Source organism: Peromyscus leucopus, chromosome 2 (genome assembly GCF_004664715.2).
Source record: "Peromyscus leucopus breed LL Stock chromosome 2, UCI_PerLeu_2.1, whole genome shotgun sequence".
NCBI lineage: Eukaryota > Metazoa > Chordata > Mammalia > Rodentia > Cricetidae > Peromyscus > Peromyscus leucopus.
Window position 1 is genome coordinate 128729741 of NC_051064.1, and position 26760 is coordinate 128756500.

At 46.5% G+C, this 26760-nt stretch overlaps 1 protein-coding gene across 1 annotated transcript in view; it reads left to right on the forward strand.

Annotated features, from left to right (window-relative positions):
* The window catches only part of Csmd2 (CUB and Sushi multiple domains 2), a 568711-nt gene that overhangs the window by 52075 nt on the left and 489876 nt on the right, over positions 1-26760 (forward strand). Inside the window, 1 exon segment of the mRNA XM_037203342.1 lies at positions 14376-14592. Within this exon segment, the coding sequence (XP_037059237.1) occupies positions 14376-14592 (217 nt within the window).

Genomic DNA, 26760 nt, shown 5'->3' on the forward strand with positions numbered 1-26760 from the left:
CTCTCCTTCCAACATGTAGGTCCCAGGGATTTTGAACTCAGCCTGTCAGGCTTGGGTCCAAGTGTCTTTACCCACTGGCCTGATTCTCATGCAGGCAAAGGGCTGACCGGTCTACTTCTCTTTGTACTGAGGCCACTTCCACTATGAAAAGATCAGGCCGATTAGTGTCCATGGTTTTTAATGGACAAAGCGGCAAATGGAGATCCAAAATAAGTCGATGAAGGCACAGGTGACGACAGCAGAGTAATCTGTTCATTCAGCAGATACAAACCGAGCGCCGTGAAGTGCACAGCCCGGCTGGGGATGTGGTTGTGAACCCACTGTGGCTTCACACTTTTGTCACTTCCGTTTCTGTTTGCCAAGTTACTGTTGCTATTTTCTTATTTTCCTCCTGGGAAGTCCCATGTGTACAGCTTCCTCTGTGTGGTTTCCCCTGGGATGCTCTGTGAGAATTTGCTGTTGTGGGCTCATGCCCCAAATAACAGGCAATTGCAGAAGCCTAGGGGTTGTGCCTGACATGATTGACAGCTGAGGAAAGAGGTCCTTAAGCCAAGGGTGTGCTGAGAGTGCTCCAGGAAGAGGTTAAGCTTCTATATCATCCAAAATAAGTGTCTGTCTCACCTCTTCCTTCCTTCTGTCCGTCCATCCATCCATCCATCCATCCATCCATCCATCCATCCATGAATGATGGAGTAATAGGTAAGGAGGTAGAATTTTGCCTCAGATTGCTTAAGGTTGATTTCTGCTTCTATAACTCCTTAGCTACCAATCTTGGGAAAGTCACCCAGTCTTCCTGGATTTCAGTTTTCTTATCTGTGAAATGGGAATTATAATAATAGTGCCCATTTAATGCAGTTACGAGGATGTATGAAATGGATTGCTATATGTAAAATGCATAAGACAACAACAGCACTTGGCACAGAAAAAAAAAAAAGAAAAAGAAAAGAAAACCACAGAATGACCTCTGACTAGACTCTAAGTTCCAAGAGCGCAGAGGTCATGCCCAGGTCATACAGCGAGTACCTAACACTATTCTTCAGATGAGGAAATGGGATGAATTAAGCCTAGGGTGTTGGTTGTCCTGCTTGGCCTTTCTCCCCTGGCCAAAACCACAGTTCAAGGATCTTTTCAGATTTGGACAACTCAGTGATAGTTCCCTGCTTTTATTATGAAAGATCCATTAAGGAGCAGTCCCAGACTGGCAGAGATACCTGACCCCAGACACTCTTGGTCTATGGGTTAGTGCAGCCAGGGACATGGCATAACCCAGCCAGCAAGAGTCTGCCACCAGCAGAGAAGAGATGCCCATGCTGTCTGGAATCCAGGATTCTCCAGCAGAGAACAGCTCCTGGCTGGTGGCAGCTGATGAACATGAAAACAAGCCGCATCTGGACAGCCAGGCGGGGAAAATCGTATTTAGTCCACAGCAGTGGCTTCCATGTTCAATGTGTCCAAGAGAATCTGAGAGCCTGGAGGTAGAATTAGGAAGCTGAGTGGCTTGGGATTATTCCCACAGAGCAATTGGTTGTGGTCCAGGGACGCGCTTGCTGCCTTGTCCCTCCTGGCGTGCATTGTCTCCTGCCTTTGTTGGCCTTGTCCTCAGGTTGAAAGAAAGAAGGACCCCTGGTTGGTTTCTGTGTCCCTGAAGCACCATGACTGTGCTCAGCTCTTTCTAGTAAATCCTAAACCTGACCTGTGGCGCAGAACACAGAATTGTGGCTTTGGGAGCTTGTCCTCCCCAGGCAGTGACTGAAGTCCTTGGAGGCAGCCAAGGGGGGAGGGGGCAGTGGGGTGGGACAGCCTGAGCTTTGCCTTTGCTGGTCTGGGTTTGAATCCCAGTTCTTGTACAGCTACCGGTTTGACCCCAAAGTCTTCCCACGCCCCTCTTTCCTCGACATACGTTAACAGTACAAAATAACGGTTTCGTTGTAACACTGTCACATGTGTGTGTTGTACACTTTAGTCACACTCAGCCCCACTCCATTGCACTTCCATGTCCTTCCTTCTGCTTCTCCCTCCTTGTCCCCTTTGTCTTCTCAAATAGTCTCCCTTTCACTTTCTTACTTTCATGGCTTTTTAATGTGTGTGTGTGTGTGTGTGTGTGTGTGTGTGTGTGTGTGTGTGTGTGATGTGTTGTTAAGGATATCGAGGAGTACATGTATGGAAGGGGATGAATCTGCTTGTATTTGCACATGTGGAGGTCAGAGGTCAACATCAGACATGTTCTTCTATCACTCACTCTGCCCGTTAGTTTTTTGAGACAGGGTCTCTCCCTGAACCCGGAGCTTGCTGGTTTATCTACATAGAGTCCCTGGGAGTCACCTGTCTTCCTCCAGCACTAGGATTACAGACACATGGAGAAGCATCAGGTGTTATCATCATCATCATCATCATCATCATCATCATCATCATCATCAACTCAGGGATATGAACTCAAGTCCTCATGCTTGCAACAGCAAGGCCTTTATCAGCTCTTCATGTAATTTTTTTTTCAATCTAAATTTCATATATAAGATTTTGAAAACACATGATATTTGTCTGCCTGGCTTTTCTGCTGGTCTCCAGCTCCATCCACTTTTCTTCAAATGATGTAATTTCATTGAATGTGTTTTTAAACCTTGAAGAACCCAAGGCCCTCACCTTGAGGTGACAAGGCCAGAGGTGTAACAGCCCTTGCAAGGGGCCACTGCACAATCTGCCTCCCTTCTCCCCCACTCCAACTGCCCTCCAGCTCTGCCTGGCACCAGAGCTGCCTGGAACAAGGCAGCCCTCCCCAATCCTGCTGAATGAAAGATTGAATTTAGCTCGGGCCTCTGAGATGCTCACTGGAACCGGGGGAGTTCCTAACTTGGATGGGGGAAATTACATCTTTATTTGAAACTTAGCGTTCCTATCAATCATGAACACAGGCAGCAAAGCACTCCAGGGTTAGCTGCACCTGTGAATTTGCCCCTGATATGATCACAGGTTATTTCCATAAAATATTACAGTTGCTAAAACCATAGCGTGCTCCAAATGACAGCTGTTGTCAGTTCTGCGGCTAGATCCTGGTGGCCGTGAGAGCATGGACAAGCGCAGGCCTCCAGTACTATACCACAGAATCTCAACATAGTTTTGAAAACTGTATTTCAGCATCACTGGTTGCCTTTTGCAATTCTTTATATTTTTCCCCCTACAGATTTGAAGACATCATTTGCAAATTGGTCACTAGGCTGCTCAAGGGAACCTTGGTACAAAAAAAAGTGAAGAAAATCCCCTGAAGTGAATAAAAAATGTGGGAAGTTAGAACAGTTCTCAACTGGGTGTGATTCCCCAATCTTCACGGGTGGGGTGGGGAGTGCACACTTGTCAATTCTGAAGCGGTTTTTGGTTGTTGTAAGTGGGAGGTGGTGTCTGGGTTGTCCAGTGCATAGAGGCCAGTGCATTGCCAAGCTTTCTTCATGCCCAGAGAAGACCCCACAGCAAAGACTCTTTTTTATTATTATTATTAATAAATTTTTAAAATTTATTTTACATACCAACCACAGTTTCCCCTCCTCCTTTCCTCCCCCTCCCCTCACCTCCTTTCTACCCCTTCCTCCCCATCCAGTCCTCAGAAAGGGTAAGGCTTCCCATGGGAGTCAACAGCGAATGACATATCACATTTGAGGAAGGACTAAGCTCCTCCCCCCAGACTATTTAAAAACGTCCATAGTGCTGAGATTGAGAACCACTGGGCTAGCTGCTCAGTCAGCTTGGACACCTCTGATTATTACATCTGCTGGGGGGAAATGCCTACAACTTCATTAAAAACAGCCATGACCATTGTTCCATTCAACACCTACTGCACATCCACCATGCATACCTGAATGTGGACTGAGCACTGGGATCACAGAGGGCAAGTATGCTGAAGCTGCTCAGTGGCTGCAGGGCAATCGGACGTGACCTTGTGAACTTAGATGCACCTTGTGAACTTATATGCAAGGTGCTGCTGGGTGCCAGACAGTGTGCTGGATGCTGGCTATCATATCTTCCTCAAATCTGGCCTTTGAGGTTTTCTCTCTCTCAAAGCACTGACTGTAAACTCTAGCCCTGCCCTGATGGGACCTAGGGAAGACAGGGATGTTTACAACATGTCTTTCATAGGACCTCTTCGTCCTGGCAGATAGCCTAATGACTGTCAACCTGTGATCCTCTCGTAGGAGACTTGGCTCATTGGCGTATGTTGTTGCTCTTGACTGAACTGGGCCTCACTGATACATTCCACAACAGCTCTTCTCTTCCAGAGCTCTGACAGTGAGGAGAGTTAGACTTGGGTGTGCCCATCAGGTGAGGCACACAGGAAGCAGCCCAGCAGAGTTCTGGAAATACTGAAGTTGGTGCTCGTTCTCATACTGCCCACATTACTCCAGTATTTATTGATAACAAGCCCTAGAGAGAAGAGAGCAGCCCCCCTCAGGGCCAATGGGAAGGGAAAATTGTTCCACCCGGGACCCAGTGAGGTTGCCATGTGAACTTGTATGGAACCGTGAGTTAGGTGGACGAGGTGAAGATAACCCCAAGCAATTAAGCAAGATGAAGAATAAACCATGGGACTCTGACTTAGACCAAGAGGGGCCTAAGCAAGTGGATGAAACTGATTTCTGTGCAGTGTTCAGGGCGAAGGAAGATTGGGTTGGACTGAGAAATGATTGGGGTTGAAAAGATGGAGCTGTGTGGGTGAAGTTAGATTGTAAACAAGGCTGGGGGAGAGGGGAGGGTCCTTTATCTGCCAGTCACACACTAGGAAGGTTCTGGGGGAGGTGGGTGTCTAGACTGAGCATGGAAGAGGGAGTTAGACACAGCAATGGGGATACACCAGGCAAAGGACCGAGAACTGTGGAGGCCCGAGAGGCCCTGGGGAGTTGACGGGGAGGATTCTGTTGATGATGTATGGAAACACACGAGGCACCATGAGAGGAGTTAAGCTGGCTCGCAGCATCTCTGATGCCGAGGAGTTCTTGGTCCTTTCTTCAGGGGTTATTGAAAAGCCAATGATGCTGCTGGGCCCAGCCTCTGCCATCTGCATTCAAGATGCCCTGCCAAGAAGCATCATAGGATGGGCCAGTGGCCAGTGGTGTACCGGAGGTGTTTAGTGGTGTCCATGTGGCCAGTGGGACACCTTTGGTCATGATGATTTATCCAGCATCTGCCACCATCTCCTGCAATTCCTCTTCAGGCAGGTTCATTAATTGCAAGGCTTTGACAAATCCATATCACCAGCCCAGACTGCACTCCCAGACACCAGTTCACCAGCCTAATTGCCTTCTGGCCATCTCCGCCTGCGTGTCCCACTGGTATCTCCAACTAAATTTGTCCAAAATTGACCTTATCAGTCAATAAATATTTACAGAATTGAATTGAATTTTCCTGCCAAATTTCTCAAAAGAGCTATCTCCTCAAAAATTATCATTATTTGTAGACAACACGGTTGTGTACCTATAGCACCTAAGGGAATCAACTGAGAGAAATGTTAGAATTCAGAACCTGGTTGAATGTGAGGTGAATATGTAAAAAAATCAATGGGTTTTCTTTCTGTGTATTGGTAATAACAGTTAGAGAAATTAGGAAAAATGTTATTTGCTAGAGCAACAAAAAGTATATTAATTTCCTGGGTATAACCATAACAAGATGGGGTAGGACTTACATAAAGATTGGTACAAATCTCCCCTCAAGGGTTGGCTTGTATCTATTGATCACTTATTGTGTTCCAAGTACTGTACTGAAAGATTAGCAATGTAGCCGGTGTTACCCCATCTGTCTGTCCAGCCATCACAGAAGTGGATTTTCATTTCGTTTATTTATTTAAGTGTTACTTATTAAGGTTTGTCTGTGCATCCATGCATGTACATGTGTCACAGTGCATGGGGAGACCAGAGGTCAACCTTTGGGAGTCAGTTCTCTCCTTCCACCATGGGTTCCGAGGATCAAAATCTGGTCTCCAGGTTTGTATGCCAAGCCCTTCTGTCGCTGAGCCTTCCCACCAGCTCATGGCGTTCATTTTTAAAGAGCTGAAACTAAGCCTTAAAGAGTTTGCATAAATAGCCCATATGCTATTAAGTGGCAAACATGGCATTTAAATCCAAGACTTTTGCTCCTAAATTCTATCCCTGTTACCTGTTCATTAAGCCACCTCCCAAATGACCCATTTAGTCCAGGGAAGTCGGTGGGTATTTTCTGAACGTTATAATAAGATTCATTCATCTTACTCCATCATCTACTGAAAAGCTATGTGCTGAGTTTCCTCTACAGTCAGTTATTGGATTGAGTACTAGAGAGACAATCTGAACACAGTATCCAGGAGCCTCCTGATGAAGACAGCCACATACACATGCCATTATATCACCTTTGGTGGAAGCAAGAGTGTTCAGAATGAGTGATGAACGGGCAACAGGGTACTTGAGGATGCTTTGAGAATTCCGAGCAGGCTTCTGGAGGAGGTAATGAAGCTTTAAGTGCCTGCAGTTAGAGGAATAGTCCGTGTGCTGGGTGGGCAATTAGTATTCATTCATTCATTCATTCAGCCCCTCTGAGCATCTGCTAAGGGCCAGGTGCAGGCTTGGAGGGCCAGATAAACTGCAGAGACTAAATAGGGCCCTGCTGTCATGGAGGGGGCACTTTTGGAGGCTGAGTGGCCATGCAGATTGTTACAATACACAAGTCAGGGGTACTTATGCTGGAATCATGGGCGTAGAAGAGTGAGGCCTGGACTTCACTCATGGTGACCTCTGAAGGTGTGGCACCTGTTAGAACTCCCGAGAGAAACGAAAGTGTGAGTCAGACCCGCTACCGAAGCAAGAGGTTTGTGGGTCAAGGGGACAGAACTTGCCAGGGACATGAGGAGGGCGTGTGATGGACTGTGGGTGCATCCCTCACGCACAGCAGCATGCTGTAGGCTGGTGGTCAGGAGAGAGGAGAAGAGGAAGCAGGCAGTAGGTACCTTAGGCTCTGGGGGCCAGGGAAGGACTTTGTCTTTTTTTTTTTTTTTCTGCTGACTGGGATGAGCAGCTAACAAACAGATTCCTGGCTAAGCATCTTTGTTGTTGTAAATAAAGGAAGAAGGTTCCTGAGAAGGAGAGAGATAAGTGCGGCCAGCCGCTCCTAAGAGCCGAGTGTTCTAATCTGTGTGAGGAGTCTAAGCAAAAGCAAAGGCCCACAACCAGGTGGAAAACAACACTGGCAACAAACAGGACGGAGGATGAGAAGCTTGATTGTATAGGGCGAGTGCAAACTGACAGGAAGCAGCGAAGCCTGATGCAGGAACTGAGTGTGAACCATGCAGAGCACTTCTATGTCAAATGTAATAAGATTAAAAGGCACATGGGATGCAGAAAGGATTTACGTGTAATATACATGCTATATAAATATGTAAATCACTAGAAAAATTATAATGAAAAATGAGCCAAGGATTTCATCAGATAGGTAACTCCCAAGGGGGAAGAATTAAAATGATTAAGAAAAGGTGAAGTGTTATATAATGGTGTGTGTCTACAATACCAATTAAGGCAGGGGAATCTTGAGTTCCAAGCCAGCCTAGGTTACAGAGGGAGACTCAGTCTCCCCAAAATAAAAAAGAATGAGAAGTAATGAAGGAGGAGGAAAAGGAGGAGGAAAGGGGGAGAGGGAGGAGAAAGGAGGAAAAAGAAAAGAAGGATTGGAGAGATAACTTAGTGGATAAGAACACTTGTAACTTAAGTTCAAGTCCATTGCATTCATGTAAAAAGCCAGACATGGTTATACATGAGTCCCTAACTCCAGCACCATGGAAGGTAGAGATAGGAGGAGCATTGGGGCTTGCTGGCCACAGGCTTAGCTCTAGGTTCAGGGAGAGACCCTGCCTCAAATGAACGAGGTGGAGAGTGGTAAGCAGATTGCTGATGTCCTCATCTGGCCTCCACACATTTGTTCATGGGCGTGTCCAACTGTGTACAAACATCATAGAAATCCCCCCCCACACACACACACACACATACACATGTGCAGGTGTAGACATTCAAAGGAAAAAAATAGATATAGATTCTGAGTCAATCAAACTGGCGAAACCTCAGTAAGACAATTCACAATCGTGGTGAAGAAGACTTGAGACAGGCATTTGTAGATACAGCTGTGAGAATGTTAATTGACACACATTTTAAAAGATATTTTGGCAATCTAGACTCAAAGCCTCAGGGATGTTTATCCTCTTTGACACAGTAACCTGAATGTTTGAAGGTTTGTCATAGAGAAATCATGTAAAAACAAATAAATTAAAAAAACTTCCTATCCAGTTCTCTGGTGTTATTTGTGAGTCTTGGCTTTGTAGGGTAACTGTATTAGCCAGAGCCCCAGGGAGTAGAGGACCATTGTGGTTACTGGAAGAGAGAAGATGCAAGGGGCCCTCATGGTTTTTCCATCCCCACCCCCAGACATGACAGAGCACCTGGCCATGTGAGGCCAGGCTTCCATTTCATCAGCATCTCTGGCTGCAGCATGTGTACTGGGTTTTAACTTTCTCAACTCACTGACATCCGTTTGATTTCAGGGAAACTTCCAAATGAACCCCACTTTCATCCCTTTCTAACCGTGCCCAACAGTGCCCGCTGCAGAAGTCAGCCAGCCTGTATTTACAGTGGCCCAGCAGACAGCAAAGCTGGGTGCAGTGACTGCATAAATGGACGTTCATTCTGGGCCTCTGGCCATGGAAGCCCATTTTCCACTGCACTGACTGGCATCCTGTCACCAGACCTTGCTCTGGTCCAGGTCGTATTTATAAACAGGATTAAAAATAAGAAAAGATCCAGAAGCAATTTAGATGGCTGACAATAGAATGCTTGAGTAAATTCTAGGATAACCATACTCTGGGACGTTGGGCATCCTCTTAAAATGCAGTTTATGAGCAGTTTCGGTATCTTGGGGGGAAAAAAACTCATGTTGTGTTTACTGAATTGTTACAAAAGAAAACCAAGAAATGACCCAAATGACCATACACAGAGGAATGGCTGAATACATTGAGATACATCTATGCCGGGCAATATTATACATTTATTTAAAAAATAAGTTAGATCTGTAGCTACTGACCCGAAAGATGTCCCCAATGTATTGTTAAGTTGGGAAGCAAGTTGCGGAGAAATGAGCTAACTCACAATCTCATTTTAAAAACAAAATCATAAAAGTTTCTCCCAGAATGTGTCCATATGCTTGCATGAGAGAGGAGGGGGCGCAGAGGCTCAGGGCAGGGGTGGGGGTGGGTGGGCCACTGTCCTGGATGCTGATCTGGATAACTGGTTGGTGCTTAAGAGAGGCAATACAGGGTGTCTTTCTAGCTCAATCTGTACAACATGAGAGGCCTAAAGAAATGAGGCTGTAAACAAACTTATTTATAACTGAGTTTCTGTGTGTATTATAAGTAGACACTGCCTTTTGTAATCTAAGGTTAAAGAATAATTTACTACAGTGTCCTCCAAAGGATATGTATGGTATTTTCTAAACAATTTTAACTGTGCATGGACAAATCTAGAAAATGAAAATATTAATAACCATTGCCTCTGAAAGGAATGTGAGATTAAAATCATTTCATCCTTTTAAACCTTGCCTGTATTTTTCAAGTGCTCTACAAAGAGCAAAATATATGTTATTATTTCACATACAGTGGCCTTGCGCCCTCTCGCCAGCCAGTCCTGCCTGCCTCTGCCTGGAAGAGCCCAGTCTCTGCTCACCCTGCTCAACCCTTCCTGCTCACCTTTGCTGTAACTGGTGTATCTTCACCGTAAATGCTGATTGAATTCCGGGCACTAGGGATGTGCCAGGGCCAGTACTGAGCTCTCAAGCTACAGGATCTTACTTCCAGAGGGACCATTTAGATATCAAACTGAGTGACCTCATCCAAGACTCTCATCAGAGTCTCCTGGTGACATCCTCCACGTTCTGTCTGCTTCTCTAGGAGCTGCCCTCTGGGTCTCTTCCTCCACTGTCTCTGTCTTATGACTCTGTCTCTTTCACTCTTCTTGTCTCATCACATGGATTACATCAGAAGTGTTCTCAGGGTCCATGTTCTCAGCCCCTCGGCTTCTCTTTATAGTAGGAAAGATGATTGCTAGATTCCAAGTCAGTGTCTCCAGGCTTGGGCAGGTCTGAGCTGGGGCAGCCATCCCGGTAGTGAGGATGGTGGCCATGTTGGTATCACTGGTTATACTAAACACGAACAAGGTCAGATCTTAAGCTGAAGCCTCTGAGGGGTCTATAGGTCAGAAACACTGTATGTGCTCCTAAAGGAATATACTGTTAAAGCACTGCTCCCATGGGTGGATGGAGGCTCTGTCTAGTCCACGGCCCAGGCCCCATGGCTGATGATAGGGTTAGCCTAGAGGAACGAACCAATCAGTGACTAAAGAGAACAGTGACATCACCGGCTTGCACCAGCTGTCAAGGTCCAGAGATGGAGCAGTCTCCGTGCCTGTGGCAGGGAGGGGCACTTGTCCCTTTGGAAAGCTGTAAAGCAGAAGCTTTACTTTATTATTCTTTCAGTTAGGTGTCTGTCTTCTTTTGTGAACTTGTTTATATCCTGTCCAGGTTCACACATGGTGTTCTGTGTGCTGTTATTAGTAATCAGTACTTATTCTTTCATATTGAAGGCATTACACTTCAACCCAATGTTTGCATGCCTTTTGATTTTGTCTATTTTACACAACACACTCTCTCTCCTCTGCCTCTCTCTCTCTCACTCACACGCATACTCACACATACACATTTACACACACACATTACACATGCACACTCTGATACATACACATGCACATATACACTCACACATACACTGACTTTTATATAAAATTGTTAATCTTAACAGTATCTTCCAGGAGAGTAGAAAACAATGTAACACGGCTTTTGTTTTGTTTTTTAACACTTTGTTGACCCTTTTACTTTGATATGCCATCTGAATTTGGAAGACAATTCTTTCCTGAAAGAGTTAATTATTTTGTTCTACAAAAATATTTTTTCTGTTTTCATTGATTAAAAAATCTCTCCTCAGCCAGGCAGTGGTGGTGCACACCTTTAATCCCAGCACTCGGGAGGCAGAGCCAGGCAGATCTCTGTGAGTTCCAGGCCGGCCTGGGCTACGGAGTGAATTCCAGGAAAGGCGCCAAGCTACACAGAGAAACCCTGCCTCGAAAAACCAAAAAAAAAAAAAAAAAAAAAGTCTCCTTATCTCAGTTTTTGTGTGTATTAACTATATCTATCTGTTCACTGAGGTCCCTCTCCCCGACAGATAATCCATATGTCATTCATGATATGATTGGAATTCTTTATTATGAGAGTACTAATTTTTGTACCCTTTAAAAGACAATACATTGTCCAAATAACCTATTTTCCAGTTAAATTTAGGTATCATTTCCCCAGAGTTAAAACAAGCCCTTGGGCCTTTGATGAGCATTGTATCAGGCGGATAAATTAACTTTCCAATAACTCTTTGAGAGGTTAATATTATAAATTAACCTTTCAGCGGTTAGGCTTTTCTACTCAAGACTACATCATTTCTCTCCAATTATTCTGATTTTTAAAAAAATCCCTCAGTAAAATTTCTTTCCATAAAGTGCTTACACTTTCTTTCTCTCCCTCCCTCTCCCCTCTGCCTGCATTTCTTCTCCCTGCCTCCCTCTATCCATTCCTCACTTCGATCTACTCTCCCCCTCTCTGCTTCTCTCTCCTCTCTCTCTTTGTGTTACGACATTGAGAGTAGAACCTGGGTCTTCACTCATCCTGGGTGAGCTCGGTATCATGAGCTACACCCCTGAATCTGCCTCCACATTTCTCTCTGAGTTTATTTCTGTGTACACCCCTCACTCTGTAGCTGCCGTGGAAGGAACTTCAGCCTCCTGATTTCATCTGTGACTGACATACAGATCTTATTGACTTTTGTATAGTTTGCACTGGGTTACTTGGCTGAAATTTCTTCTTAGTTCTAATAGCTTTGTAATCGATTCTTCTGGACTTCCTAGGCATATTAACATACCGTCTGCCAGTCGTCTCTCTGCATCCTCCTTTCTCATTTGTTTCTCTGGGGTTGCACCCTGAGCTCTTCCAGTCAGGCACGTGGTCCTAGGGAGGATGCTGACATCTCTGTCACATTTTTGATGCCTATCGGATCTTCCACCTAAAGTGCAATGCAAAGGGCTGTTGAATAGGAAGGCAGTGTTCTGCCTTGTTCTGAATGCTTATTTTAATCAGAGTTACATATCTAATTTTATTAAATGCCTCTTTAGCATTTATTCAGAAGCCCTTAACTTTTCCCCCATTAATGGAATACTTTGTATTAAGAGATTTCTTAATATTAAGGTCATTTTAGAGATTAAGTGTCCTTTGTCAGTTAATCCCCAAAGTGGTTTTAAAAAATTAGTGTTGAATCAACTTATCGTCACCATCATATAGGAAGTGTCCTGCCTATGCGAAGTCCCAACACTGAGTAGTGGTAGCTGCTGCCCCATTCTTTAATTCCCCTCTGCTGATTCGGCCTCTGCAGGTGAAGGTATTAACAGTGTCCACCACATATGGCTGTTGTGAATGTTAAGTCACTAAAGGCAGAGATCTTAGAATTGTCTAGACAAACACTGTCTGAATGCAACGGACCTACTATGAGCTGATTGAGAACTGACTGTGTGCCTGCCTGCTATCAAGACTGCAGGATTTAAAGATTTTGGCCCACATGCTTCCTGCTCTGATGTTTACGGCATGCATGTGGAAGTGTGGAAGTGTGCCGTGATGCTGTGACGCTGGCAGACAGAGGGGAAGGTGAGATGGCCTCCGCACAGTGCTGGGTCCTGTGGCTGTGTAGTGAGAAAATGTAGATCCACAGGACTGAGGAAGGCAGGACTTTGGCCGGAAAGCTGGAGTGCAGGAATGGAGAGATTTCAAAACGTCAAACCCCGTGGAGGACCTCCCTCCCTCCACCCCCCGTAGACATTAGTCTTCTTTCCTTGTTGAAGAGCAGTAAGGAGCCACGGGATGTTGGAGGCAGTGATGATGGAGACAACTCAGTCCAGGTTGAAAAGATGCCTCTGAACGAGAAGGAAAGAGATTGGTCCTCACTAGAGTACATGAATGAGTAGATGGGAGTCTAAGGAAGAGTTTGGTATAGGGGGCTGGGAATGAGATAGACAGAGACACTGGCCATGGGCTGAAGAGAGGAAGGTGTCACTTCCTGTCTTATTTAGACATCGTAAGGGGGCTACCATCCCATCCCCTAAGTGAAGGTGCAGCAGGCGGGGGAAGAGCAGGTGTGGGTCCCAAAGCAGTTGTCAGGCCTGGAGTCCAGGAATGGCAACTGGCTTGCACTGTGCAGTTGTCAGTCATCCATGCATGAATGGGATGTCTTCTGGTGAGACAGAGACAAGAGGCTCCGTCATGGAGCCTGGAAAGGAAGCTAAACATTCAGAGGAGAGCAAGAGGGTACAGTGGTTTGGAAGGAACCCACAGAATGGCTGCTTCTAGAGAGCTCCTCCTCTAGCAGCAGCACTAATAGTACTGGAAAACCAGGTAGAAATGCCACTTCTCCACCCCCTCTAACCCTCCCTCCCGTTTAACCGTCCATTGGGAGCTCTGTTTGATCCAGATCTATGGCGGGCAAGCACAGAGTGAAGTCTGAGCTTCAGCAGTAGTGTGAGGGGTTCAGACAGATCAGTTAGCAGGAAGATAGGCTGCATATCCCCAGCCCATCTTCTCTGCAGTCTGGCTGTACCTGCTCTCCTGCAGACCTGCTGGGCGCGGGAAAGGACGAAGGAAACAGACGGTGATTCCAATTGGCTATGGGCGGGAGGAGAGGGACAGGCTGTGGGAGCGGTGGCCTGGGGTTGTGCTTATGAATGACAGAGTTGGAGCACATTTGACATTGGAAGCCCCCAGTGGAGAAGGGACAACAGGACATGTGCAAGAAATGTCCTTAAAGGGCCAGGAGGTGTGCTTTTCCCGTGGTCCCATTTAGGTGGAGGAGGAAGGATGGCATCGTACATCGGCGGCAGATGCATTGGCGGCTTGTGTTTTCTAGGGAGGGTGGGGGTGAGGCCGTCAGCTGAGAAAAGGAAGCTTTGGGCAACAGAGGACGTGGGAGATGGTCCCCTGGGCTTGGGTGCAAGGTCTAGGATGCAGCCTGGTTGTGGTTGTGCCTGTTAAAACTAACTATGAGCATTAGTTTTCAGCTAATTGAGCTGTCCCAGGGCTTCAATATAACTGCTACCCATCTTCCCTCCCTGGCTGTCAAGCCCAGGGCTGCCTATAGGAAGCATTCAGAAAAGTGATTGATGATTCTTTGACACAGTACTTCCACCTCTTGGAAACTCCTTCGAGTTCTTCTGGCCACACTTAACTGCTTCCTCTCTCTCTTCTAGGCCAGAACTGCACATTCCAACTGCAGGGTCCCAACGGGACGGTGGAGAGCCCAGGGTTCCCTTATGGCTACCCCAATTATGCCAACTGCACATGGACCATCACTGCGGAGGACCAGCACAGGATCCAGCTCGTTTTCCAGTCCTTTGCCCTGGAAGAGGACTTCGATGTTCTGTCAGTGTTTGATGGCCCACCCCAGGCAGAGAACCTTCGAACAAGGTACCATCCTCCCCACTCCCTGGTGCAAACAGCTGGGCCCTGAGCCAAGCCTGGAGAAAAGAGGACCTCTGCTTTACTATTTAAGTTTTTATTAGCATACAGCAATTACAAATAATAATGTATATATTTTGAGTATTTTGCTTATAACCGCTCTTTTGCCGCTCTTCTATGCCCACTGACCCCTTTACGTCTTCCAGTTAGTTCCTCTTCTACTTTCATATCTCTCGTGATCTTTTTACATGTGTATGAACCAGAGACTTAAATTAGGGTTACTTACCCGGGTGTGGGCGAGGCCTTTATACAGGAGCATGGACACCTTCCCAGTGCCTACGCCACTGAAGAAAATGCGTCTTTCTTACTTCCAGCCATCATTAACTGCCTGGAAGTCCTCGGGAAGGGGTGGGGCCCTGAGAGCCCCTCCCCTCTCTGCAAGTCTCCTTCAGGGCACTGACTTCCTTTTTGTGGGGCCCTCCTGCAATACCTCTGCTTGCTGTTGTCATGTTGTTGTTGTTGTTGTTGTTGTTATAAGGACTTGCTATCGAAGCCCAGTATCTCAAACTTGTAATTCTCCTGCCTCCATCTCCTGAATGCTGGGGTCATAGGCAGGCACTACCATGCCTAGCTTCTCTGCTTTCTTTAAGGCTCCCCATTACTTTGAAGAATCTGACAGAAGAGGCCATGTCAGACACCTGGGAAGACTGGGTAGAAAACAGAAGGCATGATAGAGACATTCCAGTCTTTTCACTGACATTGATTTTGCCAGCACAAGTATATCTGTGTCTTTTTGTCTGTCTGTCTGTCTGTCTGCCTGCCTACCTGCCTGCCTGTCTGTCTCTGTCTGATATATCCTCCTCACACAGACAAATGCTTATATTTTCACCTGGCCCTGAGCCCTGTGGGGCTGAAGGTTGAGTGATGGGTGGTGCTGTGCCCATGCTGGAACCATGGATACTTGATAAAATTGACCTTGCATTTGGTACCTTGATTGTGGGAATAGAACTGAGACTCTGGGGTGGCTGTCATCCTCCCTAATGCTATCACGTGGGGTGGAAACTAAAGCCACAGACAGGCTGAGATGGTTGACAGTTGTGCCATGGAGTTGCCTCCTAAGACAAGGAGGTCATGGAGGAGGAGGAGGAGGGGCAGGAGGAGGAGATGGAGATGAGATGGATTTAATCACCCTCTATAGGAACGGCAGATTTCTGGGCAGAAAGCTTCAGTAGCAGCTTCTATTTCATTGGCCTGGAGGCCCATCACTCTCCATGACAAGCCTTGGCTCTGCCTTCTCACTTAGGCTTTCAAACTTCTGTGGGAGCTGAAGGGTTAATGGTTTAACCAGCCAAGTTCTCGTGTGTGTGTGTGTGTGTGTGTGTGTGTGTGTGTGTGTGTGTGTGTGTGTGGTCTGGGAGGTCTGGGATGAGCACGCCTGTCTCAGGCTTACCCTCCAAGCTGGCTTGAGGATGTTTCTAGAATATGTCATACCTCATGTGCAGGGCAGTCCTCCAGTCAGTGAGTCTGGGAAGGCTGCTGCAGAGGTAAGGTAGTTTCTTCCAGGCATGACAGGGCTTATCCATCTTGCCGTGATATTGCATGGGGTGTGGTGTACAGGCAATGTCTAGCGAAACTTCGTGATAGGGACTAAAGTCCTCTTCCATTCATTCAACAAATATTCTGTGAATATCTGTGTTGTGCTGGTGCCGACCGGAGAGATAAGGAACATTACAGTCAGCAGAGCAAAGCCTCTGTCGCCATGGAGTTCACATGCTAATGTGGAGCCTGCCATGGGTTATCTCCTCAGTGGGTGCTGGGCAGGAGAAGAAGCTTGAGGGAGGCAGGGAGCGGGTACCGACAGCAAAGTGGTACCTGTCCTGTGTGGGCATCTAGAGGAAGTTTCCAGGCCACAGGCACAGGTGGTGTTGAGGCCTCTGGGAGGGAGGGTGTTCCTTTGGAGCACAGGCCACACCACTCTGGTGACCTGGCTCTAGTCGTCCTTTGGCAAGTTACTTCTATGTGGTACCCCTGGCTTGCCACGTTGGTGATGTTGCCACGTTGGTGATGTTCACTTCAGAAGCAGCCAGAGTCTCGCAGCATCGGCTAGGAGGAAGGATCCCACTACCTCTGGGCTCCCTTGGTAGCATGGGAGCTCACGCTAGGAGGAGAAATGAACCCAGGAAACGTGGATGTGTGCCACCCTGGGAGGGGCAGGGTAGGGACTCTCAGGTCTTTCTGGGTCTTCTTCACGTTACGGCTTCCTGGTTTTCTTATTCACAAATGAGTTGTCTTTGTGTGTGTTGAAGAAATCGGTCATTGTCACATAAGGGCCCAGGACAGTGCTCATCTGCCTTCATGGCGCCTGGGCCTGCCTCTGCTTCTCTGTGGGCTCCCACGTCCTTTCCAACCCCTCAGTCTTGACAAGCATTTTCCTGTTTTATTGGTCTTTAAAAACCTCCAGTGCTGGGACTATCAATTTTATTCTTTCTCCATTATCTAACATATTGATTTCTGCTTTTATCTTTATCCATTCCTTTCTTCCACTTACCTTAGGCTGGCGTTGCTCTTTGAGGGTTTCATGAATTGAATTAGTCCCATTATTTCTTGTTTGATAATAAAAGCATTAAGAAGCATTTTTCCCCTAAGTGCAACTTTGACCAGATCCTGTAAATTTTGATGGGTAGCTCTTATTTCTGAAAGAGTTTCTAATTGCAGTTCTGTTCTTTCCTTGACTCTAGAGGCCTTTCCTTGAATTTTCAAGTATTATTTGTTTATTCTCTTAAAACTGATGATCTAGTTTTATTGCATTATGATTGGATTATGCCTTTCAACTTTAGGGGATTGTTGATCCTCCCCCCTTCCTTTTAGGACCATATTTTATAAATGTTCTATGAGTATTGGAAAAATCAAATATTCTATATTGAAGGATGAAAATTCATGTTATTAATCTTATGGGGTTTTTCTAATTTCCTATTTATTGTTTAATTGATATTCATCAAGGTAAGCAATGGATGGCTCTCAGGCTTGCCTTGTTCTTGTCTGTTGTTATTACTGCTATTTATAAGTTTTAGCTTTATGTGTTTTGATGCATATTTTTATACATATTTTTATTTTTACATTTGTGTGTGTTGTGTGTGTGTGGTGCACACAGGTGAATGTAGGTATTCCCATGTGCAGAAAGGTCAAGCGTACATCAGACATTTCATTCTGTTGTTCTCTGCTCCACTCATTTGAGCCTGTGTCTCTCATTGAACCTGGGGCTTGATGGCAGCCAGCAAGTACCAGAGATCTTCCTGTCTGCATTCCCCTACAGCACTGAGGTTACAGCCTTATGCACAGGCATGCCCAGCCCGGTGCTGGGAATTCAGACTCAGGCCACCGTGTTTGCAACAGCAAGTGTTCTCACCCACTGAACCATCTCTCTAGCCCAGTGATTTTTAAAGACTTATATTCTTTATTTTAAAGTGTGTGTGTGTGTGTGTGTGTGTGTGTGTGTGTGTGTGCATGCATGTGTGCTTACATGCATATTAGGTGAGTGTGGGTGTCCTTGGAGGCCAGATCTCTTGGAGTTGGAGTTATAGCCTAACATGGGTGCTGAGAACCAAACTTGGTCCTCTGCAAGATCGATATGGTCTTAGCCACTGAGCCATCTCCCCAATTCCTGATAATTTTTTTTGTTTTCTCAATATAAGAACTATGTCCTTATTTAGTGATTTCTTTTGGCTTTTATTTTACTTAAACATGAATATTGCCACTGTTTTTTTTTTTTTTCCTTTTAGGATTGCGTTTATTGGGGCCATCTTTGCCAGCCTCTCTGTTTTAATATATCTATGGCATTGTTTTAGGGATAGCTCTTATCCCTTAAGCATTACCGGGTTTTTAAGAGTTCCTAGCAGGATCTGTGTTCTTTAGCAGCAGAAGTTTCATCCACTCACCTTCTGGGGTGTAATTGACGGGCTTACTCATCTCTGATGTTCAAATGCTGTCTATTTTTAAGCTTTGTTGCTGTCTCTTCTTTTTTCCCTGTCTTCAAGTACAAGGTTTCTTTACTTTCCCCCATGCTTTTCACTCTGCTCGTGGTTAAAGTGACTTCCTCAGAGTATATTTTAAGCTGCATCTCTCTGTCAACATCCTGCTAACCTTTCCCTTAATGGAGTCTGGCTGGCTGGGAGGGTGTCGTCTAGAGGAAGTTCCTGAGTGCTGCAGAGCGTGGGGACTGAGGTCTCGTCCAGAGTTGATGTGTTTCTCTCATGCCCCGGGTCACTTCCATGAGGACTGTGAGATCAGGTGGAGTGGAGTCTCATTGTTGCCTCGGTGTTCCATCCTGAAAGGAATGACTCACAGGCTTTTGCTCTTTTGATGCCATTGTGAATAGAATCAATTTTTCTGATTTTAGTTTTGCTAATCCATAGGAATGCAGTTGACTTCGCCGTATTGATCTGTGCTCTGTAACCTTCCCGAATTCTCTACTGCTCTGCACAGTTCTGTGCCCATCTCTGAGTGAGAACAATTGGACTACCGCCTTTTCAGTTTGGACAGTCTTTCTGTTTTGCCTGGAAGCATTGGCCAGAAGCCCCAGGACAACACTAGGAAGTGGTAAAGGTGGCATCCTCGTCCTTGTCTGGGGACAGAAGGACAGTACGTAGTTTTCCACCATGAAATATGTCCGCTGTAGTTCCGTTGCAGATACCCTGCAAACAAAAGTGTTCAAGATAAGGACTTTGGCATAATCTGGATACTATATGAGAAATACATGGGAAGGGGTATGCTCAGGAGACTGCCAGGCCGGGCCTAGAACTGTGGTAGAGGAGATGGAGATGGACTTTTATGTTATGAGGAGTAGTTGTCCCAAGGGTCACTACTAGCTTCCTGGGAACTTGGAAGGAATAAAAGAGAGTAAGCAGAAGATGACTCAGCAGTGTCTAGCTCAGGGACAGAAAGCAGGTCGCATGAGCCTGTAGCAAATTCCAGTCCATGGGAAAACATGCATTGCGTACATGCATGTTACATATACACGCATATCTTATATCATGGATATGTATATAATGTGTATGCATGCAATGTACAGTGAGCATGCGTTTGAGGTGTGCGGTATAGGACACGTACATCTAATAAATCTGTGTGATGTGATGTGTGAAATGTGGGTACAGAACAATGTGTCCTACCATCTGGCCAGGACTTGGCTGGCCAGCTTGTTTGTGCACTGATGTTTTTCCTCACTCATCGAGTAGAACAGGTGAGTCATCTCTTGCAGCATTATCCTGGGAGACGCTCACAGTAAGATGGGCCTAGATTTTACGCTGTTTGTGTGTGAGTGTGTGTACGTGCATAAGCACACATCCACACATACTTACATGTTTATATTACAGTGCTAGGGACTGAACCCAGGGCCTCACACATGCTAAGCAAGCATTCTGCCCCACCCTCTGAATCCCATTTCCAGCCCTCATCTCTGTTTTTATTAAAGGTATGATGTCATGCAAGTCTGACTTCTCTGAGCCTTATCTGTGACGTGGAGGTGACTGTCTCACCTCCCGGGGTTGTTCTATGTGAACCTTCTGTTGCAGATCCCTGTGTGCTCCAGAAATGTTGTTTGCATCCTTGCTGCCCTTCAGAACTGGGGCCTAAGAAATCAGCCATTTTTCTGAAAGTCTTTGGGTCTGTCCTGACACTTCATCTGTGCCTTCCCATGAGACTTCTCCATCAGGGAGTTGCAGGCACTGTAGGAAGACACGGAGAAAAGCACTGTGCTCAGGGAAGTTGATCATTGTACATGCATCAAGGTGTAGGATGTGTGTTATGCAATGCAGCAAGTTTATGCATGCAACATATATGCAGATCATAGAGCATGCCTAGGTATGCCATGTATACCTATGTAAAGAAGCATTAGATGTGTGAGGTGTGTCACATGCATGTCTAATGTGTATGTGTGTGATGTGTGTATGAAATGTGTGTGCAGGGTATCCTGTGTGTGTTCTGTATGCATGCAATGTATCAGTGTGTTCTGGATCCTATAATGCTCCTCTTTCCCTTCCCTTTGCACACTGATGGTGGAGGAGAACCACCGAGAGGCCTGCAGCAGGTTTCTCTCCACCTGCATCACTTGCCGCTCTCTGTTTACTGCCTGCACCTTGGCAGGCACTCTGCGGTGACTACTCTCCCTGCATTCCTAATACAGCCTTCCCTTTTCCGCATTCCTCCAACACCCTGATCAATAGTCAACTGCCAACCCTTCAAACCCACCTTTCTGCAGTTGCTCACTCCTTGGGGTGGGTTATGAGCTGCGTTTAACCCCCAGTTGGAATATACGCACCTTGAGGCAGAGTCAAGCCTCTCACTGGATTCTGCTATGTGCGCCTCAGGTCCTTCCTTGTGAGGCCCTGGCAGGCTGCTTCCACGCTGCCCTCAGTGTCCCCATCTATAAAATGGGTCTATCATATCTATCTTAATTTCTCCTTGGTGGGCAGTGAGAATTAAATAAAACCATGTGTGTATATTGTCTTGAATTGTACTCGATATAGGTAAAACTAATATTTACAGAAAAACCTAGAAAATGCAAGTGTAAATTTCCAAGTTGTTTTTTGTTTTTTGTTTTTTTTTTTTTTTTTTTTTTTTTCGAGACAGGGTTTCTCTTGTGTAGCTTTGTGCCTTTTCCTGGAACTCACTTGGTAGCCCAGGCTGGCCTCGAACTCACAGAGATCCACCTGGCTCTGCCTCCCGAGTGCTGGGATTGAAGGTGTGCGCCACCACCGCCCGGCTAAATTTCCAAGTTGTAAGAAAGAGAAGTGGCTTTTGATTGGAGGAAATCTAGATGTTCACAGGACATCGACAATGCTTGGAAGTTTGTGTGTGTGTGTGTGTGTGTGTGTGTGTGTGTGTGTGTGTGTGTGTTGTGTGTGTGTGTGTAAATGTGGCTGTGTGTGTGTGTGTGTGTGTGTGTGTGTGTGTGTAAATGTGGCAGTAACCGGGATTGAACCTAGGGCCTCAGGCATGTGAGGCAAGCACTCTACCACTGTGCTACAGTCCTGGCCCTCCTAGATCTTTTTGATTGCGTGTCTGCAGGATGCCAGTGGCAGCTGGCAGGTTGAGGCTAAGGATGTTCCTACAGATCTCAGGATGTGCAGGATGCTTGTGCCCAGCAAAGATATCTGATTCCCAATGCAGTACCTCTGCAGCTAAGACACCCTGGGGACACTTGAATGTTCAAGGACTGCAGCTTCAGAATCGCTTGTGTCCAGGCTTCTTTATCTGTGACCTTGGGCAACCAAATCAATCCATCTGAGCCTCAGTTTCCTCCTCTGCAAAATGGAGCTTTCTCAATGACACCACGCTGGCAGCCACACCTGGCATCGCTGACGGAGAGGCGCCAGTAGGCACTGTGAGCCGAGCGCAGCTTGCGCTATAGGAAGACACCATTCATCTCCCCACGCCCTGCCTCTCTCCAGCAGGAGTTCAGAGCATCTCCTTGCAAGATCTCACATTTCATCTAGTGCTATTCACAAGCAGCCACATCCTGGGGTGCCAGAAGGCAGCGTCTGGCTGCTTGAAATTAAATTTACAATAGAAGCTGATCAGATTCTTCTCATAATGGATCAGGGTGGGAGAATGGGGTAGAGAATGGTCCTGAAGGCTGGGGAGCCTGTAGGAGTTTGGAAATTAGCAAGAAAAGAACAAAGTGCCTTCCAGATAATGCAGTGTCAGCCCTGCCTGGATGAATTACTGAAACAATCCCCACGTCTCTGCTTTTGTACAATTAGATGGCCTTTCAGAGCTGGCAAACATCCCATTGAACTGCAGTTTAATGTGGAATGAAGTTTGCTAATGGAGCACAAGCCAACGTAATCTATGGAGGCTGTGCTAATAAACTGCATCTCTGTGAGGCGGAGGGTTTATAGGGCGCTGGTGATGACGGCCCCAGTTAAGCACAGCTAAGCATCCCTTAATTTAGACATTTGGGCTCCCGTTATGGGAAGTGCTACGACTCGCTCACTCAGTTACTGGCAGTAGACGGTCTGTCATCCGCCTAAGGTGGAATGGAGTCGCAGTCATTTGGAGCTGGTTTCAGATCTCACTCAACTGGCGTTAGACACCTGTTTGGAAGTTGTAATGATCCACAAATTTGCCAGATTTACTGCCTCCTTAGGAATATGAATCGCAGCAGGCGCGCCCCCGTAAGACCTTCCCAATAGATTCCATAAAGTGCTTTGCACATCCACAGGGCTGTCCTTGGCAGGTCCTCTCCCTGGAGTCCTTTGGGAATGTGGTTTTTGTGGACAGGAGGTGGCTGAGAGGACCCCTGGGGGTGAGGAAGAAATATTGTGGTAGGAGAGAGAGAGAGAGAGAGAGAAGAGAGAGAGAGAGAGAGAGAGAGAGAGAGAGAGAGGGAGAGGACACACTAGGAAAGGACAAGAAGTTCTGTGACACAGAAAAGCCATTGTGTGCCTGCCACTGTGCCAGACACATTGGGTGATTCATTCACTGTCAGGATTTGATGTTTATTGGATGCCTACCAGGAGTGCCAGGTGTTGGAGACATAACAGTTAACGAGACAGTTTCTTCCTTCAAGGAACTTCCAGAATCTTGAGGGAGCCAGGTGACTAATTGGGCAGACAACACTGAGAGCTGAGCGAGGAAGCTGCCCTGGTCTAGAGGTGGGGGACCTCCATGGATGCTGGTCTGGGGGCCTGAGATGCTCTCCTTCCAACTAACCTCCTGCTTGGTCCCCATCTCCACTCGGTTGTCATGCCCTCAGCCAAGAAGTCCGAAGCTGTTCCTCACCTAGGACACAAACAAGCTAAAAGGTACAAGGTTTATTTTGCCTCAGGGGTTCAGCGGTATATCAGTCTGTTATAGCGGGGAGAGTGTGGCAGCGTGGAACAAGCCACATCGTAGTGGCTAGGAAACAGTAAAAGAGGAGCACAGGAAGAGGCTAGGGCAGTTTATATGACAGAGGACACACACCCAGTGAGCTACTTCCTAGAACTCCCCTCCCAAGAATGCCAGCATACTATGAATCTGTCAATCGATTTATCTGTTTATTAGAACCAACCCCTCAAGGTCCAGTCACTTCCCCAAAGTCCATTAGCTTGTGGCCACACCCTTAGTGTGGAGACTAGGGCAAACATTTGACTCCTCAGGATCCAGTGACTTCCCCAAAGCTCATTAACTTACAGCCAGACTCTGAGTATACAAGACTGTGGCAGGCATTTCATAATTAAATCCTAACAGGTCCTTGCTGGTACACACTTCCTCCCGACCTGGGGGAATACCCACTCAGGTATCCATGTACTTATCTTTCCAGGTTTTTGTATGTATGTGTGGTGTTTGTCCACTCCACGGTACTGTATGCTCTGTGATTCCAGAACCCTTTCTTTTCCCTCCACTGTAGCTCCAGGGTCTAGTGCAGAGCCTGACATATAACAGGTACTCAACAGATAGCTGCCGAGTGAACGAATGCGTGAATGCTTTCTGGAAGGAGGGATTGCAGAGGGAGACAGGGGGAAGGTAAGCCATGATGATAGGTCCAGGCAAAAGCAAGAGAGGCAAGATGCTGAATGACCAACAGTGGGCTGATTCATGGTGGCTGGAGTGTTGTGAGGTGGAGAGGGACCAGATCACCAGGGGCTTTGTACACATTATGGGGAGTTTGACACGTGTTCTCAGAGAAGCAGGGGCACACGGGAAGGTTTTCAAATGGCATTAGTCAACAATACACACGGTAAAGTTCAGAATCCCAGGTCCCTACACAGCCAAGAGGCCAGAGAACTAAGCTGTGGTCTCCAGAGCCCCAGCTCAACCTTCTTCCACCAGAGATGTTGGCCATTCCATTGGCTCCATGGTGCACATTGCATTTCTTTAAAGAAAAGAAACCCCACCTCACTTCTTTTTAAGCCATTTCCTTCAAATAATAAAAGCAATAAGTACCCATCGCTTCAGAAAAGTCAAATAGTGTACAGAGAAAACACAGCTCCAGTGCCTCGGTCCCCAGCCCTTGTCCCAGCCTGTTCCCTGGAGGTAGCCACTGCTAACAGTTTGGTGGGTATCCAATTTCTTCTTAAATAAAGATTCATTAACTGCCCATGAGGCTTACTGGGACATCCATCAGCCCTTTAAAAATTGTTCTGATGAATTAAGTGTAAACTAATTAGAAACATGGATTCAATTACCCTCGAAACACACAAGGGTTTAATAATTAATAGGAAGAGGGCTTGAGGCCAAAGACATTATGGATTTTCTCAAACCCCCAACATTGCCAAAGTAAATATGTTTGATTTGCCCTAAATGCTGGAAAATTTGTACCCAGAGGGGAAAAAAAATTCGAGGAGCTGTGTCTTTCCTCAGGAAGGCTACCTATGAGGAGTGGAGAGTCATTGTGGGAGCCAAGAAGCCACACTCTGTGGGGTCTGGCTGGCTAGAGCTTTGAGAGGCAAGATGGTGGTTGGTGGTTTAGGGCCACTGTAGTCCACTTCCCTGGTAACCTTAACAAGGAAAAGTTTGGAGAGAAATGGATGCCTGCTGAGATCCTCTATAGGAATGCAACCCTAAGTTGTAGGCCCAGAGCATCTAGAGAGTAAGGCTGAGTCAAGAAGACAATTGGCAAGGGAAAGATTTCTCTGTGTGTCCTTTGACCCGCGATTGCCCAGTTAGATGGACTAGAAGAGAGCCGTATATGGGGTTGGAGTAAATATTCCTCTCTAGTGTTGGGGGCTTTATGAGCTCTCTCTCCATGAATCTTCCTAGAAGTGAGAATTATCACCTCCATTTTTATCTCTGAGGCTGCGCAGCTGTGGTACCCAACTTCCAACTCTCAGAACTGCCTGACACCCAATTTCACATAGATTGACAGATGGGAGTTTGAGGGAGGAGTCTAGCAGGGTTGAAGTTCTGGCAGTCAATGGCAGTGATCCGGGGATACCCTGTGGTCCTAGCAGGTCTGGGCAGACACGGTGGTGGTGGGGGGCAGCTGGCCACAGGTGAGGTACCAGGACAGGTGGGCAGCAGAGCTGGGGTCCTGAGAAGCTTTTCCATTCACAGCTCCCCTTGCACAGCCGGGCTGTTTCATAGCAGTCAATATTTAAAGCACCGTGGAACTCTAGACCTGGGTTAAGGAGATGGTTCTGTCTCCATCCGTCCTCACCACTGGCCCCACCCAGGGTGCTGCCACGCCACAGGCTCATCATCACTTGAGTGAAGCTGACCACGGCACAGTCACATGGCTTTCTCGCCTATTCCACTCTCGCTGGGATAGTACAGTGGCTCTTTCTTTATTCTCAATTCTTATTTCCTGAACATTCGAGGGCAACAAAAACTGCTACGCACAGGACTCTAATAGCCCAGAGGTGTTGTCTTCAGGGTCTGGACAGGTTAGAACCTGCATTTCATTCCAGCTTTCCCTGTCTTGGTTGGTAGAAATGGTACCTACAGACACATCTGAGGCTTGAATTTTGTTCTCTTAGAATTTAAGTAAATAGAAAAGAACACCCAATCTCACTTGTGTGAGCAAAGAGCTAAAACTATTACATGCTTAGGTGATCTGGACTGTAATGTGTAAGAGTGAGCTGTGGTAAGAACCAGTAGGAGACTTGGGTTGCATCCCCTCCTGGCCAATGCTTTACTTGAGGTGGTGGTGGTGATACTGATTATTTTGGTGTTTTGAGAAGGATCTCAGACAGCCAAGGCTGGCCTTGAATCTCTATATGGCCAAAGATGACCTTTAGCTTCTGATCCTCCTGCATCCGTCTCCCAAGTGTTGGGATTATGATCAGGTGTCACCATATTTGCTGTTTTTCATGCGGTGCTATGAATCGATCACGGGGCCTCATCCATGCAAGCAAGTCAAGCACTCTCTCTCCCAGCTGAGGAACATCCTAGACTTACTTCCGTCCTGTTCCTTCACAAGGCTGACTGCAATCTCCTGACTTGTAAAATGAAGACTCAGATCTAGGGGAACCCCACAGCTTGGTCCAGCCCCAATATACTATGACTGAGTGATGCCCAGGATGTGTGTGGAAGAGCCAGAAAGCAGCACTGACTTCCTGGGGTTATTTCTGTCCTATTCAGGTATTGCACTTAACTCTCCACGGGGCTACCATTTGTCTTTGGTGTCAGGGTTTGTGTTTTCCTGGCACATTAAGCAGCATGGCAGAGAAGGCTAACTGCCCACCATCCATCTTGCCT